At 33.9% G+C, this 16,034-nt stretch overlaps 1 protein-coding gene and 1 pseudogene across 1 annotated transcript in view; both read right to left on the bottom strand.

Moving 5' to 3' along the window:
• MEGF9 (multiple EGF like domains 9) overlaps positions 1-16,034 on the bottom strand; it is a 91,009-nt gene that overhangs the window by 49,600 nt on the left and 25,375 nt on the right. The window contains exon 2 of the mRNA XM_039866754.1: positions 1,742-1,943. Coding sequence (XP_039722688.1) covers positions 1,742-1,943 — 202 coding nt within the window. The remainder of the gene's footprint in view (positions 1-1,741; positions 1,944-16,034) is intronic.
• On the bottom strand, positions 568-686 carry LOC120605842 (uncharacterized; annotated as a pseudogene).

Raw genomic sequence — 16,034 nt, 5'->3', positions numbered from 1 at the left:
TAGTCAAAGCAAATGTGTCTGCAGACTCTTATTCTAAAAGAAGTAGTGAATATGCCATTAGATACCAGAGTGAACAAATCACATCTTTTAAATTGGTAAGAAACATGAACCTTCTGAATATAACTTGTGTGGCATGTTGGGGGAGTAAAGTGAGCAATGGTAAACAACTACTATATTCTCAATTTCAAATAACAGAAATTATCAGTTTTGTCATTATAAAGGCCATATGGCAGGGTGATAAGGACACTGGACTTGGAATCGGAAGACCTAATTTGGAATTCTTTTTCTGCCACTTGAAATCTTTTTTATAGAATGATCTACATGAAAGGAGTTTTGAGGATGAAGACAAATAACTACTTTAACAAATCGAGCATCATAAATTTATTATTGTTGCACTTGAAATTATAAACTCCTTAATCAAGTTCACTTCTATATTTTTAAAAGTTCAATATTATACAATATTGTACAAAATAGTACACTATGATTTATAAAGCATACAAAATATCTGCCGCTGAGTATAAAGTACATTTTTTGCCAAGGAGCTAAATTTTTTTTTTTTTTAAGTTATGCCTACAGCACCCAGCCTTCCTAGGTGGTCTCCCATCCAAGTACTAACCAGGCCCGACCCTGCTTAGCTTCCGAGATCAGACAGGATCAGGCTTGTTCAGGGTGGCATGGCCATACACCATGGACTGTGGCTCCACTAGGGTGTGAACCCAGGATCTTCTGCCTGTAAAGCAAACGTGTTAACTGCTACACTACAGAATCGTGTCCAGGAGCTAAGTGTTCTTTAAAAATATTCTCTCATTAAGCCAACAATATTCTTTTGAAATTAAAACAAACCAGAATTTATTGAGTGACGTGTGCTAGGCATTTTATATCATGCTACTCATTTAACCTTCACAACAACCTTAAGAAACTGAGGCTCAGAGAAATGAAATAACTTGCAGAAAATGTGAAGCTCCTAAGTGTAGACCTTGGATCCATACTCGAGTTAGACTGATTCTAAAGGTCGTGTTATTTTCCTTATATAACACCATCTCTTCAGCTTTTGACTTGGGATCCAAAAAGCTATGGCCTCATATCAGGTCAAAGAATAATTACTTTCAGTATAGTAGAAGGCAAATCCTCAGATTCTGGGGCACTGTTCTACTAGATTAAGTCACCTCCAAATAACATAATATTTTAAAGGTAATTTTCAGACAATTCCTGCTTAATCTAGTTTTGGTCCCCCAAAATGTGCTGGTACACAGAGTGAAACCAGTCTTTTTTCCCCAGTAGCTAAAGAAATTAACATATTATCAACTTTAAGCCTTAAATGTGCAAAGAAACGGTTCTAGAATTTTGATAAGAGAAAAAAGTAAACCAATGAATATGTTTCCCGAAACTCTAATGGTATGTTAATAAATGTAACAGGAACATTTCCACTGGAAATGCCTACAAGTTATTGCTTCCAGAAAGCAACCGCTTTCTCAATCATTTTTTTCCATGAAATTTAAAGAAACTATCACAAAGCAAAACTAGTGACTCAAGTGCTTCTGAAGAACTAAGTCCATAAATCAGAAGCTTTGTAGTCTTGACATTAAATATAATATACAAAATGAGGAAATAAAAGTATATTAAATATTGTGTAAGTCTATGGCCCCTCTCCCTCTATTTAAGCCAGTCTGGTCCTTGAAAGTAAGAGCCTTTTTTTCTTGGTAAAATAAAATTAACTTCACCTCTACCCCCTACTGCTTACCTGTTGCAGAGTATGCTGAGGGCTCCGTATGGACTACATTCACATGGCAGACAGAGCCCAGAAGTGTGATTCAGGTAAAAACCCTCTTTGCAGGTTTCACAGTGAAGCCCCTGAAAACCTGGCTGACACTCACACTGCCCTGTGGTCTGGTTGCAGTGACTCACATCCAGGCTTCCTACCGCGGAACAGTTACACACATATTCTGCAAAAGAAAGAAGGAAAGCTAGATTAATTAAGATTTAATGCTTTCTTAATAAAATGAACTATTTTTCTTAATAGATGTTCATGACAATTTTGTGAGGATGAATAAAATAAATTCTAGTTTGAATTCACTTTCTAGCTCATTTAGTTTCAATTGGGAAATATATGCAGTAAAGTACATAAAACTATGTATCACTCATAATTATAAGACTATTCTCAATTTCCTTTCCAGTACTCTTCACCTTCTAGCTCTTTGACCCTAATCTCCAATGTGTGGGGGTCAGTTTTTCTGGACTGGAAATCTCCAAAGGCAGGGCCTATGCTCATCTATATGACAGTGAGAGCACATGCTGGAAATGACATGTTAAATAATAAATAATCCCATTGTATACCTGCAAAAGCCTAAGGCTCAGATGGTTTACTGTGATAACTTATATAGGTCAGACGAGATTGTGCTACAGCTAGAAGCATAAGCTAATATATCCTTCTCAGGAAGAAATTAATAGAGAATTGAAACTTTAAGGAAATGATGAGATAAAGCCCAGATGAGGAATTTTACAAGATCATCCCGATCAGTGGATTAAAAACAATCACAATTTTAATCTTTCCCAAATTTGAATCTCTTTCCCAAATTAAAAGATTTAGAAAACAAACATTTTCTTTAGATTCATTTCAAACAGTTCTTTGGATGGAAATATTTACTCCTTGCCTTTAGCCTTTTAATGCAGGTACATTTAAAGGTCAGTTAGGATTTGGTTTTTGCTATTGTTTATATTCATTTTATCAGAAAGAAAGTATTTTCAACATAGTCTGACACAGTAGCAACATGAGACTTTGCAAACATATGCAAAAACTTGTAGTTAAAATCAACTGCAGATAAAATAAAACCCTGTACATACTTTAGGAATAGCCCCCATTCCAAAATAGCTATGAACCTAGGTTTAAAAAGCCTAGAGAAATCTATGATACAAATTATACTTCTGGGTAGATAAGGCACTATACAAAATGGCATCATATTGATAAAAGTTTAGCTCGGAAAAATAATCTTTAATGTAATTGTTGATGATTTAAAAAAAGTTACTAGGTAACTGCAAATCCAGAGTCTTAAATAGAAGGTTCTGAAGAAGTTTGTTTCTCAATTCTAGAAAAGGAAATTAATCTTCAAAATTCTTTATGTCATCACAAGCTGCTTAACCACACAAATCAAAAGAAAGGATCCCACAAAGATATTACCACTGGGCCAACTCTATACCAGTTCTATACCTCCCACATTTCTTCCATTCATTTTCGTATCAGCTTATCTCCTGTTCTTCGCACCTCTTCTAATTTGTAAATATACCAAATGAATAAATCTGTAAAGGTGAGTGATTATTTTAGATATATTTCAAGCTGAGTGGTGAGTTAGTTACAAAACCTAGAGGAGAGTTCAGATTTCCTCAGCCCCAAACTTCGGAAAGCAATCAGTTTCCAATCTCAATCGATATTCTTATTTTTACTAGGCTATGTAAGCATGACTTTTCTTTGACAGAATTACATGTTTTCACATTATTTCTAGTTGTGTGTGTGTGTGTGTGTGTGTGTGTGTGTGTGTGTGTGTGTGTGTGTGGTTTTTATAAATAAGAAAGCCATGTTTAGTGGTCTGTAAACTTGCCAATTACAACTTCATGGGCAAGACCTTCACTGCACCAAAAAAATGACCAGAACGCTTAAAATAACATTTTTCTTCCAAAATCTGGCAGACTTTCAACAAACATCCCATTCTGCTGAACCAATTTCATCACAAGTTACCTAACCAAATTACCCTGGCATGGGCAGAACTAGCTCAAAACATAGATGAACAGATTTAAAAACTCTAAGGACAGAATTTTATTCTATTATTTTCTTACTAATGTACTTCCATATGAAATCTGAATCAGTGTTCCCAATGAATGAGATAAGCTTTGAAGCATTTTTAAAAACAGAACCCATTTAATCTAAGAACTCTGAGACAAAACTAAGGCTTTTTCAGTACAGTTCTAATAGATAAAACTTCAGTACTAAACAAGTTCATTTGTTATTATTTCTACAGAGTCAATTCAATTTCTTCATTATCCCCTGAACATATTCTTTCTAGTCCCATCTCTGAATCTTTGCTCATTCTGTTCCTCTTGGAATGCTCTCTCCTCTCCACATATTCAAACCTTTCCCCCATTTCAAGAATCAGCTGAAATTTACTCCCCCATAAACTCTAATGCTATTGCCTCTAGTGTGAATCCATAACAACTACTACTTATAACTCTCATATGACAACAATTTGAAGAGGCATAAAGTAGTTATGAGCATGGACTGTAGAGGCAGACAGCTGCAGGTTAATATCTGGCCCCCTCACTTACTAACATTATGACCTTAGGCAAATTAGCTAGCCTTGCCTTTTCTTGTATGTAAAGGATTTAATATAATACCTATAACACTTAGCCCCGACACATACTCTGGAAGTGGTTTGGAGTACTGCAATAATTAATACAATCACTGGAAGAAAGGGATATCTGCTAAAATAACATAAACACAGTTCAGATGTCAGATTCATAGGCCACAGTTTTGTTACACCCTGTGGACAAGATCTGAAAGCCTGGAACTAAATTTATTGCCATGGCAGTTTTGGAAAATGTCTGGGAAACAGATTGTCCTGAAATTCAGAAATCCAAGTTGTAGGCCATATAAGTAGAGAATAAGAGGGTACCCCATATATTCCGGCCTCCATACATTACCAAAATGAGTGCCCACAAATACAATGATGAAAATAGAGGGTTTAGAATGAGGTTTCGGAGAGGATGAAAACAGCAATTATTGATTACACACCTGTGGTACTAATCATTCTAACAGTAGTGGGGTGAATGACAAATATTTCAGCAAGGCAGACCACCCTCGTGTCAGGAAGGGGGCTGCAGTATTGAGACGAGAATATATTATTGTGTTAACATTCCTCTCCAAATTAACCAAAGGAAAGGAAGCTGGAGCAAAGCATATCAACTGTCAGTGAACACTTGCATCTTTCCTGTTTGGAGCTCAGATTCGAGGCCCGATTCCAGTGATCAACCTCAAATGAAATGACTCAAGTTAAATGAATAGTTATGTGCAACAGTAATAAATGTAAAGCACCACAAACATCCATTAGGTTGTGTCAGGATAACTTGCTTGCTTGTAAGTAAAGTAAAATCTAAGAGCCTTCACAGTTCTTGATATTCATATAGAACCGGATAGGAGTTAATGCAGAAACAATGCAGTTTACTAGGAGGCTGTCAAAATGAAAAAGAAAAAAGGAAATTTCAGTTGATAGAAGCAGTAGGAAGGACCTATAGCCAAAGACAAGAGATGAAGGGCTGATTTTTTTTAATGAGATAGAATCAATAGACACCAGAGAAGTACAAAGGAGTCTGTAACATGACTAACAGATGTTAACGGGAATGAAAAAATATGAAGGGGACATAAAAAGCTAATCACAGAAAGTCTGAATGAAATGCCAAAAAGCTCATTTGGTTGCCTAAGAGTAAATATGGAATAAATTCTCTGTCATTTCAGAAGTAGGTTTCCTTTTAATGATCTAGAATCCTTAGGAAAACTCTACAGAGAAATACAGTAACGTCAATGTTAGCAGAGGCTGCAATCTTTGGCAATGTTATTTCTTTTTCTTTGGCTTCTGAAGAGCAATGAAATATAGTGATTTGAACCCTGAAGAAGAATAAGAAACTAAAATCTGGTGCCAAACTGTGAGAAAATAGAAATTCAAAGTCCCAAAGGAAAAAAAATAAATTTGCATTTTTCTCTGAGTACTTAAACTTAGTGGATGACTTTGGTGCAAGAGTATCCAAAACAATCATTGCATTCATATCAAACACTGCACCTTTTCAAACATTTCCTACCAAAACCAAGAGATGAAAATTTTCAGCACTTAGGAAAAATAGAGCAATTTTGTTTAGAAGTCCCATAAGTACCATCTCCACCCGTACTTTGTCCACAAACATCTGTCCTGGTAAGAGATTATTTCCTTGAACATACTAAAGACTTCTTTGGGGCTTTTCATACACCTAGTAGGCTTCACTCTGCATCCAACTTTTATGTCTCTGCTAAGTAAAAAGTCCATTATATCTTCTAGCAAATTTTAATTGTGCTTTGGTATCTGCAGCTACTTTGATGAGAGTTTTTAGAAAAATATTAATTGTGATAGTATGTCCTAATTATGTGTCCTGTCTCTCTGTACCTCTGTGTGAAGTCCTTTCTGAGTTCTGTAATTAACTATGATGTCTGGAAACTGGAGACTCAAGCTGTTTGGTACAACAGTGTGTTAGCCTTTTACAGATTAAAAAAAAAAAAAACCTGTAAAGTCAATAAATGAAAGATTTGAATAAGAAAATCAAAACTTGTATCTTCAGTCAATTCATAATGCAAATAGAACAAAGAAATGTTCGTTGATAACAGCATTGTTGTGGAATTAAAATGATTACAAAACAAGTATTGCATAGATATTGGGAAAATACTTGTAAATATAACTAATACAGAGCACACACAAGAATCTGGTTCAGGAACATAGCCTGAAATTCTATCTATAGCCTCTTGCAAAATTGTGGTAAGACCTTTGCAAAACTCAATTTCTGACTCTTTTCTATTCCTTCAACAATGATTTCACTCCTGCTTTTCAAAATCTTCAAATATTGAAAGAATAAAAAACTGCTCCAGGCTATTCCAAAACTTTTCATTCTTTCTCATATTCAGAAGACATACAAAATGTACTATAATATTAATGGTATCTTCTGTTCAATCTCAAGGTAGCAAAAACTAGAAGATATGTATTTAAAATGTATTAAGGTTCAATACTTAATCTTATAACCAAATTTTAAAATATTAAAAATACATTGAAGTTTAAGCTTATCTGGAAATATTTTTAAAACATTATCAATATAAGCTGTAAGCAAAGTATTCAAAAGTAAACTTTTGTTCTTAAGCTATTTTATATCTATAAAAGGTGTTTAGTAAAGTATCACCAGTTTTCAAACTGTTCCAAATATTCCTTAAAATAGAGAATGGGTTTATGCCCAGGACTTCGAACTATTTGGAAACTACATTTCTATTTGCATATTACACTTTAGTATCTTCAGCAGGAAAACATAATTACTTTGTGAATCAATATTAAGAAGTCATCTAAAATTACAGAGAAATTTAGTTTTTTGGGCTTATTGTTACAATAAAATAAGCTGATTCCAGAATATAAAATATTTTGAGAGCTTTATGGACCAACACATCTTCCTACTTCCTAGGGCATAACCTTCTATCTCTATATCTTCTCCTTTTCCTTCTTTTTTCTCTCTCTATTAATTATGGTCTATTGTTTGAAAATTAAATGAGACAGAGTACAATGCAAAATAGGTAGTAACATAATAATAAATATTATTTTTAATATTTGGACACATACTGCACTTTAGTATTTTTATCAGAAGAACGTGACCACTTAGTGAGCATATATCTAGAGCTCTGATAAATATTTGTTTATTTATTTATTCAAATTCTAAGTGCAAAATGGATATGAGCGTTAGAACCACGGTCTGACTTGCAGACAGAAGTAGTTCTATTCTCTATACATGGTGTAATCATTATAACAACATCCACTGAATGAAAGCCAAAGAGGAAATTGTACATTAAGAGGTAGTAAGTACCCATTTATTAGAATGGCTAAAATTAAAGAAACAAAACTGATAATATCAAATGTTGACAAAGACGCAGAGCAATTGAAATTTTCAAAAATTACTGTTATGAATTCAAACCAATACAGACACTTTAGAAAACAGTTTGACAGTTTCTTATAAAGTTAAAGATACTTTACCATATGACTCAGTAATTCCATTTCTAAATATTTATTGAAGAAAAACGAAAACCTATGTTTACACAAAAACTTGTATACAAATGTTTATAACAACTATATTTATAATCACCCAAATCTGGAAAGAACCCAAATGTCCTTCCACTGATAAACTGGATAGACCATGGTGCGTCCTCACAATGGAATACTACTGAGCAATAAAAAGTGATGAAACACTGGCGTGCGAGAATATGGGTGGATCTCAAAGGCATTATGTTAAATGAAAGAAGCCAGACTCAAAAAGCTACATATTGTATGATTCCATTTACACGTTATTCTGGAAAAGGCAAAACTACGAGACTAGAGAACAAACAGATCAGGGCTTTGCTGGGAACTGAGGGTGGGCGGAAGGGCTGACGACCAAGAAGCAGCACAAGGGAATCTGGAGGGGTAACGAAACTGTTTGGGAACTCCATTGTGCCTTTGTCAAAACTAATAGAACTAAAAACCAAATGAGTAAATTTTATTGAATGTAAATTTAAAAACAAACAAAATTTTTAAAAAGCAATGAAGTTTTACTAGACTAGATTCTTAAATTTAGCTAGAGGGAAGCCTTGGTATGCCACATGCATACTGCTCTAGCTGGACACTGGCACTAAAGTCAACATGGGACCCAACTCATATGTCAGTCTTTTTCAAAGCTAATGTTACAGTTAAGATAGTAAGAATTGATTAATGCTTTAGCTGATTATTACATAAGAAGTTTTGGAACATTTTAGGATTTAAAATGCTATTTAACTAAAAGAAGTAGAGTATTTTCTTTCCCCTTTGGCTCCAACTTAAGTTGGGTTGTAATTACCCCTGTGTAGAATGAGGGAGAAGAAAAAAAACAGAGAGAAAAATAAAGATTCATAAGGTCCCCATCTCTTTTTTCATATACATTTATTTCCCTTTGAGATTTGTCATTAAAAACCTTACTCTATTTAAATGAAGATAAGGAAAATGTATGTGAGTATAAGAACTTTGAATTTATCCAGTCATCCAAAATAAAATTTTACCCTTTTTCACAAACCTAGGATAGCATCTACAAAAATAACATTTCTCCTGATTTTCAAATTGAAAAGAAAAGGAAAAATAATTGTCAGAATTGAGAATAGCCATACTTAATTCAAACCTCTGCCTATGCATTAAAAGAATAGAAAATAACAAAAATAAATAAATTACATTGTCTTGACTATAAGCCTGTTTCCTAAGTGTATGGTGTATTTATTTCAAAATGTACTTTTTATTAGGCTCATATTTCATCTTTGTAGGTTTAAAGTAAAGAAATCTCAAAAAGGCCTCCCTCATTCTAGGGAAAAGGAATTATCAACACAGAGTTTTTATTTTTATAAAAGGTCTTACTCTCGCATAACACTGATACTCAAATTACATTTCACATTTATGTTATGCCAGGGCAGGGTCACAAATCTTTGCAAAGCTGGGAAACTTAATATTAAAGCTGATGAGTTTCCTTGAGTTAAACCAGACTTTGTAGATATGGAAAGTTTTAAAGCTATCACTTTTAAAGAAAAGCTTTAAGCTTTACTTTATAAAATAAAAATATATCCATTAAAATTTCTAATCACAATTCACTATTGCAAAACATTACTTCTACTTTATGGTAGACATACAAAAAAGGGGGGATAACATGGCACAGGTTTTGCAGAAATTTTTCTGTCTCACACTTATGAACCATGTTGTTAGTGCTTGTCCCTGGCTCACTGCCAGTTTTCCACAATTCAAAGACAATTCATCTAATTAATGAGACAAGATGACAAGTTCTGAGAAAGGCTGTAACAACTAGCTTTTACTACTAACAGGAACAAAGTTTTGAATGTATACTACATGTATATCAAACATCACACTAGAAACTTTATACATATAGTTTCCATTAATTTTCACCACAATCCTGTGAGGTAGGTACCTTGAATAAGGAAACTGAGTCTTAAAGAGATGAAACAAATCACACAACTAACCAGTATGAAGAACAGACTAGAATCCAAACAGAATAACTCCAAAGTCCGCATCTTTTACCATGAGAAACTTCTGCCTATGAAAACAAGTAGAAAAAACACTAGGCAGACTGAGGACACCTTAAAACCAGAATTTGCTTCTAATTAATCAACTCTGTGACCTTCAGTAAGTCTAAATACTCTGAGTTTCAGTGTTTCAATCTATAAAATGTGGATGATTCTTGCCATTTGTCTATATGAAATACTTAGGTATAAAGCTAACATGTGTATGATCTTTATGCCAAAAACTACAAAACGCTGATGAAAGAAACGAAAAAGATCTAAATAAATGGAAAGACATACTGTTAACAATTAGATCTACAGATTCGATAAACCTCAATCAAAATCCCAGGAGGATTTTTTGGTAGATATCCACAAGGTGACTCTAAAATAAATGTGAAAAAGCAAAGAAATTTGAATAGCTAAAGAATAACAAAGTTAGAGGATTCTCCATAACTGATTTCAAGACTTACTATCAAGCTACAGTAATCAAGACAATGTGTTATTGATGAAAAAATAGACACAAAGTTTAACAGAACAGAACAGAGCGCAAGAATAGACCCTCGCAAATATCATCATCTAATTTTTGACAAGGTGCAAAGGCAATTCAATAAAGAAAAGATATTGTTTTTCAATAAATAGTGTTGGAATAGTTGAACATCTATGTGCAAAAAGTTGAACTTCAACCTAACCTCACACCTTATACGAAAATTAACTCAAAATAGATCGCAGACCCTGATATAAAACTGTAACACCTCTAGAAGAAAAAAATAGGAGAAAATCTGATTGCCTTTCTGTTAGGCAAAGAACTTTTATATACAATATCAAAAGCAAAATCCACAAAAGAAAAATTTATAAATTGGACTTTATTAAAGTTAAATTTTTTTGCTCTTTAAAAGGCTACTAAGAGAATGTAAACACAGCCATTGACTGGGAGGTTATTTGCAAGTCACATTTCTGTCAAAGAACTTATATAGAATATACAAAGGACTCTCAAAACGACATAAGAAAACAATGCAATTTCAAAATGGGGAAAAGGTCTGAACAAATACTTCACCAAAGAAAATGTAGATATGGCAAATAAACAGTTGAAAAAATGTTCGAGTCTTTTATTAGGAAAATGAAAATTAAACCATATCGACATACTACTACACCTAACAGAATGGCTAAATTAAAAAAAAAAAAAACTGGCAATAGCAAGTGCAGACAAGGATGCTGAGCAACTAGAACTCTTACATGTTGCTGACAAGAATGCTTGGAAAACAATCTGGCAGTTTCTTATAAAGTTAAATTTACACCTAATATATGACCCAGCCATTCCACTCCTGGGTATCTCTACCCAAGATAAATGAACTTACGTTTACACATAAGTGTTAGTGAATGTTTACAGCACTTTTATTCAAAAAGAGTTGGACATAACCTAAATGTCCTTCACCTGGTGAACTCTAGTTCCTTTTATATTGTATATTAATATATTTTTTACAACAGAATCTGTTTCTGATTTATTAATCTGTCTATTCTTGTACAATTTTTTAAAAAGTTTAGTAACTGCAGCTTTAGAACATGTTTTACTAATGTATTACTCTTCTTTACATTTTCTTTTAGTTGTTTACAGTTATTTGTTTCCATCTGAACTCTGATGCCACATTTCCTCCAAAAAAAATCCTAATGTAATTTCCTCCAATAATTCCAGTTATCCTAAAAGTTAATGTATCAAGAACTGGTAGCTTTACATTTGATTTTCCCATCTATGAGCACTGGTATGCCTCATCATTTATTTAGCCTTCTTTTATATCTCTCAGTGAAATTTCATAACTAAAAAATGTGTCTGAGTTTCATACAAATCTTGCTGAAATTATTTCTAAACTTGTTATCATTAGTGGTAGTGATTAAAACTGTGATCTTTTTTCCATTATTTCTTCTAATTAGTAACATTTATTAACAGATTTTTTTTGGAATACATACATAGTCATTTTGATGAACTCTCTTATTATTTCTAATGGTTTTCCCCTTGATTCTTCTGAGTAAGGCTTCTATTTTTAAGTTACATGGAGTGAGGTCTTCCACTGAAGGTCATATTTTACCTGGCTAACAATAGATATAATTCTGAGTTTCCTCAACCGCAACAGTGTGTTGGTAAAACAGAGCAAACTGTTTCACACAACTGCTTATCTTAATCCTTAGGTCAGCCTTGTTATTAATGATAATAAAAGTAATTACCGTTTACTATTACCTACAATGTCTCAGACTTCCTCAGACATTTTACTTGCATGACCATTTAGCTTCACAACACCTTGCAATGGTTGTTTATAAATAGGAAAACTAGAACTTAGAGGAGCTGGGTACTTGCCCAAGACCACAAAGTTACAGTAAGTGGTTGAGACGGCATTCAACCCCCAGGCTTGTCTTACTCCAATGCCCCTTCCTCATTCTACTTCACCAGAACTTTCTTCCCTTAAAAGAGGGGAAGGAAAGAAGTTTCGAAAAAAAAAAAAAAAGAAGAAGAAGAAGAAGAAGAAGAAGAAGAAGAAGAAATAAAAAGAAACGAAATAGAAAGAAATTCCACCTAGTACTGTTAAATGCAGGTTTTTGTTGGTTTTTTGGGGGCAGGGAGAGGTGTCAATCTGTTTTCTTTGTAAGCAAGTAACAACAAGCCAAGTGATTAATAAACAGTAGGGTAAGGGGAAAGAGTTGCTCAAGATACAAATATAATTCTCAACTAGAGACTTTTGGCTGGTGAGTCTTAATATATTATTCAGAGCCAAAGACACGGCCTCATGATTTAATATTTGGGATCTGTTTTATTTAAATGCATTCTCATAGCTAAAATAACACTGCTAAGTAGTATTTCTGGTATCTCTACAAATTCTGCACATGAACTGTGCTAAACTGCCAAACTGCTTACCTGAACTTAGGCAAAAATTTTTTTCTTTTTGTCCTACTATTTTCCCATTTGTTTACATTTTTCGAGGCTTTACATGAAACAATCTAATTTTGCCATTTAATAAGAGTTAATTGCTTACTTTTTGAGAAGGCATTTTATTCTGTCAGGCCCCTATTAAATTTAGAATGCACTAAAAGAATTAATCAAATACTGCTTATAAGGCTTGAAAGAAAAACTGCTCTATCAAACTTTGAATTTATATGAGCTTCCTTGTATACAGGATTTTTCATATATCTTTGAGTTTAAGGGGAGATGAAGAGGAAAGAGGGAGGGAAGCAGATAGAAAATGAATTTGAACAACTTAAAATCTGGCTCCAGGCCACAACAAAAGAAGATCAGTCTACGAGGTCAAAGGGTCTGGGTTTAAATACTGAAACCATTGTTTATAAGCTCTATGATCCTAAATTTCATGCCTTCTTTGTAAAGACTTTTTGTAAAATAGTGTCTAGTGTGTATTCAACTAAATTTAGCTATTATTATTATTATTATTATTATAAAAAATAGACTGTCCAACTTCATAAAATTGGGATAATGATACCTAACTTAGGAGGGTGTTCTAAGAATTAGGGGAGACAAGGCAAAGGAAATACCTGGAACTGGACCTTCCTTTTCCCTATCTTCCCGTTTTATTATAAGCAATGTTATTAGCAAAGCAGCATCCTTAGATGTTACTACAGATTCCAAGAATTCAGAACTAAAAGGATCATCAGAGATTTCTGAATGCACTAAAAGAAATTACCCCAAGTACATTTATTAATGCTTGATTTTGTAGCAATAGAACAGAAAAGGTAAGAAAAAGAAGAGAACTTCAAGTACTGCCAACTGCTTCTAAGGTTGAGACTAAATTTGCCTTAGTGTCTCTGTTTACAGAGCACAGCTGAGCAATTTAAAGGCTAGAGTTATGTATTTGCTCATTGCAATACCTGGAAAATTAATTCAGAAAAAGGCATGCATAGAGAGCAAGAGGAAAGGTCAATATAAAAATATTATCCTAAGGTGTCCAGCGTTATAACCTAGGAATAGTTTCCTAATTTTCAAAAAAGGTAAAGTTGATCCTACATATTATAGTTTAATATCATCCTCAGCCAATTTTTAAACATATTATTTGTGGCTTACTAAGAATAAATATGCATTTGATCACACAATTATGCCATACCCTCCTGGGGAAATACATGGGGTATAAAGGGAAGAGTGAGTATAGAGAAAAATCTACTTACTATGGTTGCAACAAAGACTGACAGGGAGGAACAGAATAAGAAAATACACATTAGAAAGGTATACTGGGCTCTGAATTCCAGTCTAAGGAGTTTGCACTTCATCTTATGCGGAATAAGTCTCCAAAAAAGTACCACCTGCTTCAAAATCGCCTGGGGAGCACAGCAAAACACTGAAACCTAGGGCTCATCATACACCTACAGAATAGACATCTCTGGTGGTGGACTCAGGAATATGCATTTTTTTAGAAGCTTTAAAAGTGATTCTGATATGCCCAAAAAGTTAGCTGTAAGCAGAAGGAAAATATGGAAATTTCCTGAGCAGAGTAATGATGTGGCCAGAATTGGGCTTCAGAAGTAAAAACAACAAAAACAAAAATAGAAACAATAATAATGCCAACAGTACCATCTCTACTAATATTTATTGTTTGTTTGTTTGTTTATTGTTTATTTGTTAGTTTATTGTTTATTTGTTTGTTTAGTACTTTACATGCACAAACATGAAAAACATTCAAGGAATCTATAATGTAGGTACAAGGTGGTACAGGGAATAAAATAAGGAAATGGAGGCGTAGAAAAATTAAGTAATTTCCCCAAGATTAGATGCCACAAGGCATCCAGCTGGGATTAGATTACCTTGAACAGTAGTGTGAAGGAAGGATTAGGGGTGGGGGGGAAACTGGAAGTGACAGATTTATTGATAAACTATTGTAGCGGTCTAACGGGAAAATCTGAATTAGGGCAGAAGTAAAGATTGTTTGTGCAAACATACAGATACCTGTCTGCATATTATACAGTGATATTAAGTCTTTTTGCTTTCTGAATAAATAAACACTGCCAGGTAGAAAATATACCTGTCTGCAGTTGACTGCAGTGCTAAAAGTTTAATAGATTTGGAGTTATGAGTCAAGTAAAATAGCTGAGCCTTGAATTATTCCAAAGGACACTTAAAAGAAGTACTTTCTTTCCAAACTGGAAGTGAGCTATCTTACTTTGTGTTCTCTATCTAATCCTCTTACTCCTCAAAACATGTTGACAAATCCTTCCCACTCTCCTGCCACTCTTCACTATTATCAAACACTTATATAGTATAAACATTGTTCTACACTGCAAGCTGTGAAGTTCTTTGCTTTATCATCATGACTAAGCATTTGGGTAATACTTCAAATTTAAAAAAAAAAAAGGGCACAAGAGAGAAGAAACCTCTCTTCCAACTCCACTGCTCGCTCTTGTTCTCGTACATACCATTAGAGGAACCTAATCACCCCTCTTCACTCTCACACACACACACACACACACACACACACACACGATCCTCAAAAGAAAACTGAAATGGTCAGAAGTGGTCTAAACAGAATACAGGCTTCATTTTTTTAAATGAGAATTTTTGAGCACCAAGGTGTTAAAGACCTTGTTCAAGTTTGCAAGTATTACAAAACACAACCTTCACACTTCCCCTAATCACTGCTAAGGCACCACTGGAAGTTAACAATCTCAGAAATTCTCAGGGAACTGTGGTCAATAATAAATCAAAAAAGAAATAAATTGTCTGCCTCCTCCACTCCTGAAATAAGTCTTGGAGAAGCAAGTAACGTCAGCTAAAATATCTAAGGGAAACATACTCTGACTAAGCGAAATATATCTCCACACTGGTGGAATTTACCTGTTCTTATATCACTTCTGATTTCATGCATTCCATTCACTATCTTCTATACTGTTAAAAGCTATTACCACACTGTTGGTGGGATTGTAAAATGGTCCAACTATTATGGAAAACAATATAGAGGTTCCTCAAAAATAAAGAATAGACCTACCAATATGATACAGCTATTTCACTGGGTATTCACCTGAAGAATATGAAAACACTAATTTGAAAAGATAAATGCACCCCTATGTTCATTGCAGCATTAGTCACAATAGCCAAGATGTGAAAACAACCTAAGTGTCCACATACAGATGAATGGATAAAGATGTGGTATATTTACAATGGAATACTACTCAGCCATAAAAAAAAAAAGATGAAATACTGCCATTTGAGACAACATGAATG

The sequence above is a fragment of the Pteropus medius genome, unplaced genomic scaffold (genome assembly GCF_902729225.1).
Source record: "Pteropus medius unplaced genomic scaffold, Ma_sr-lr_union100, whole genome shotgun sequence".
Taxonomy (NCBI): domain Eukaryota; kingdom Metazoa; phylum Chordata; class Mammalia; order Chiroptera; family Pteropodidae; genus Pteropus; species Pteropus medius.
This window is presented reverse-complemented; position numbering and strand designations above follow the sequence as displayed.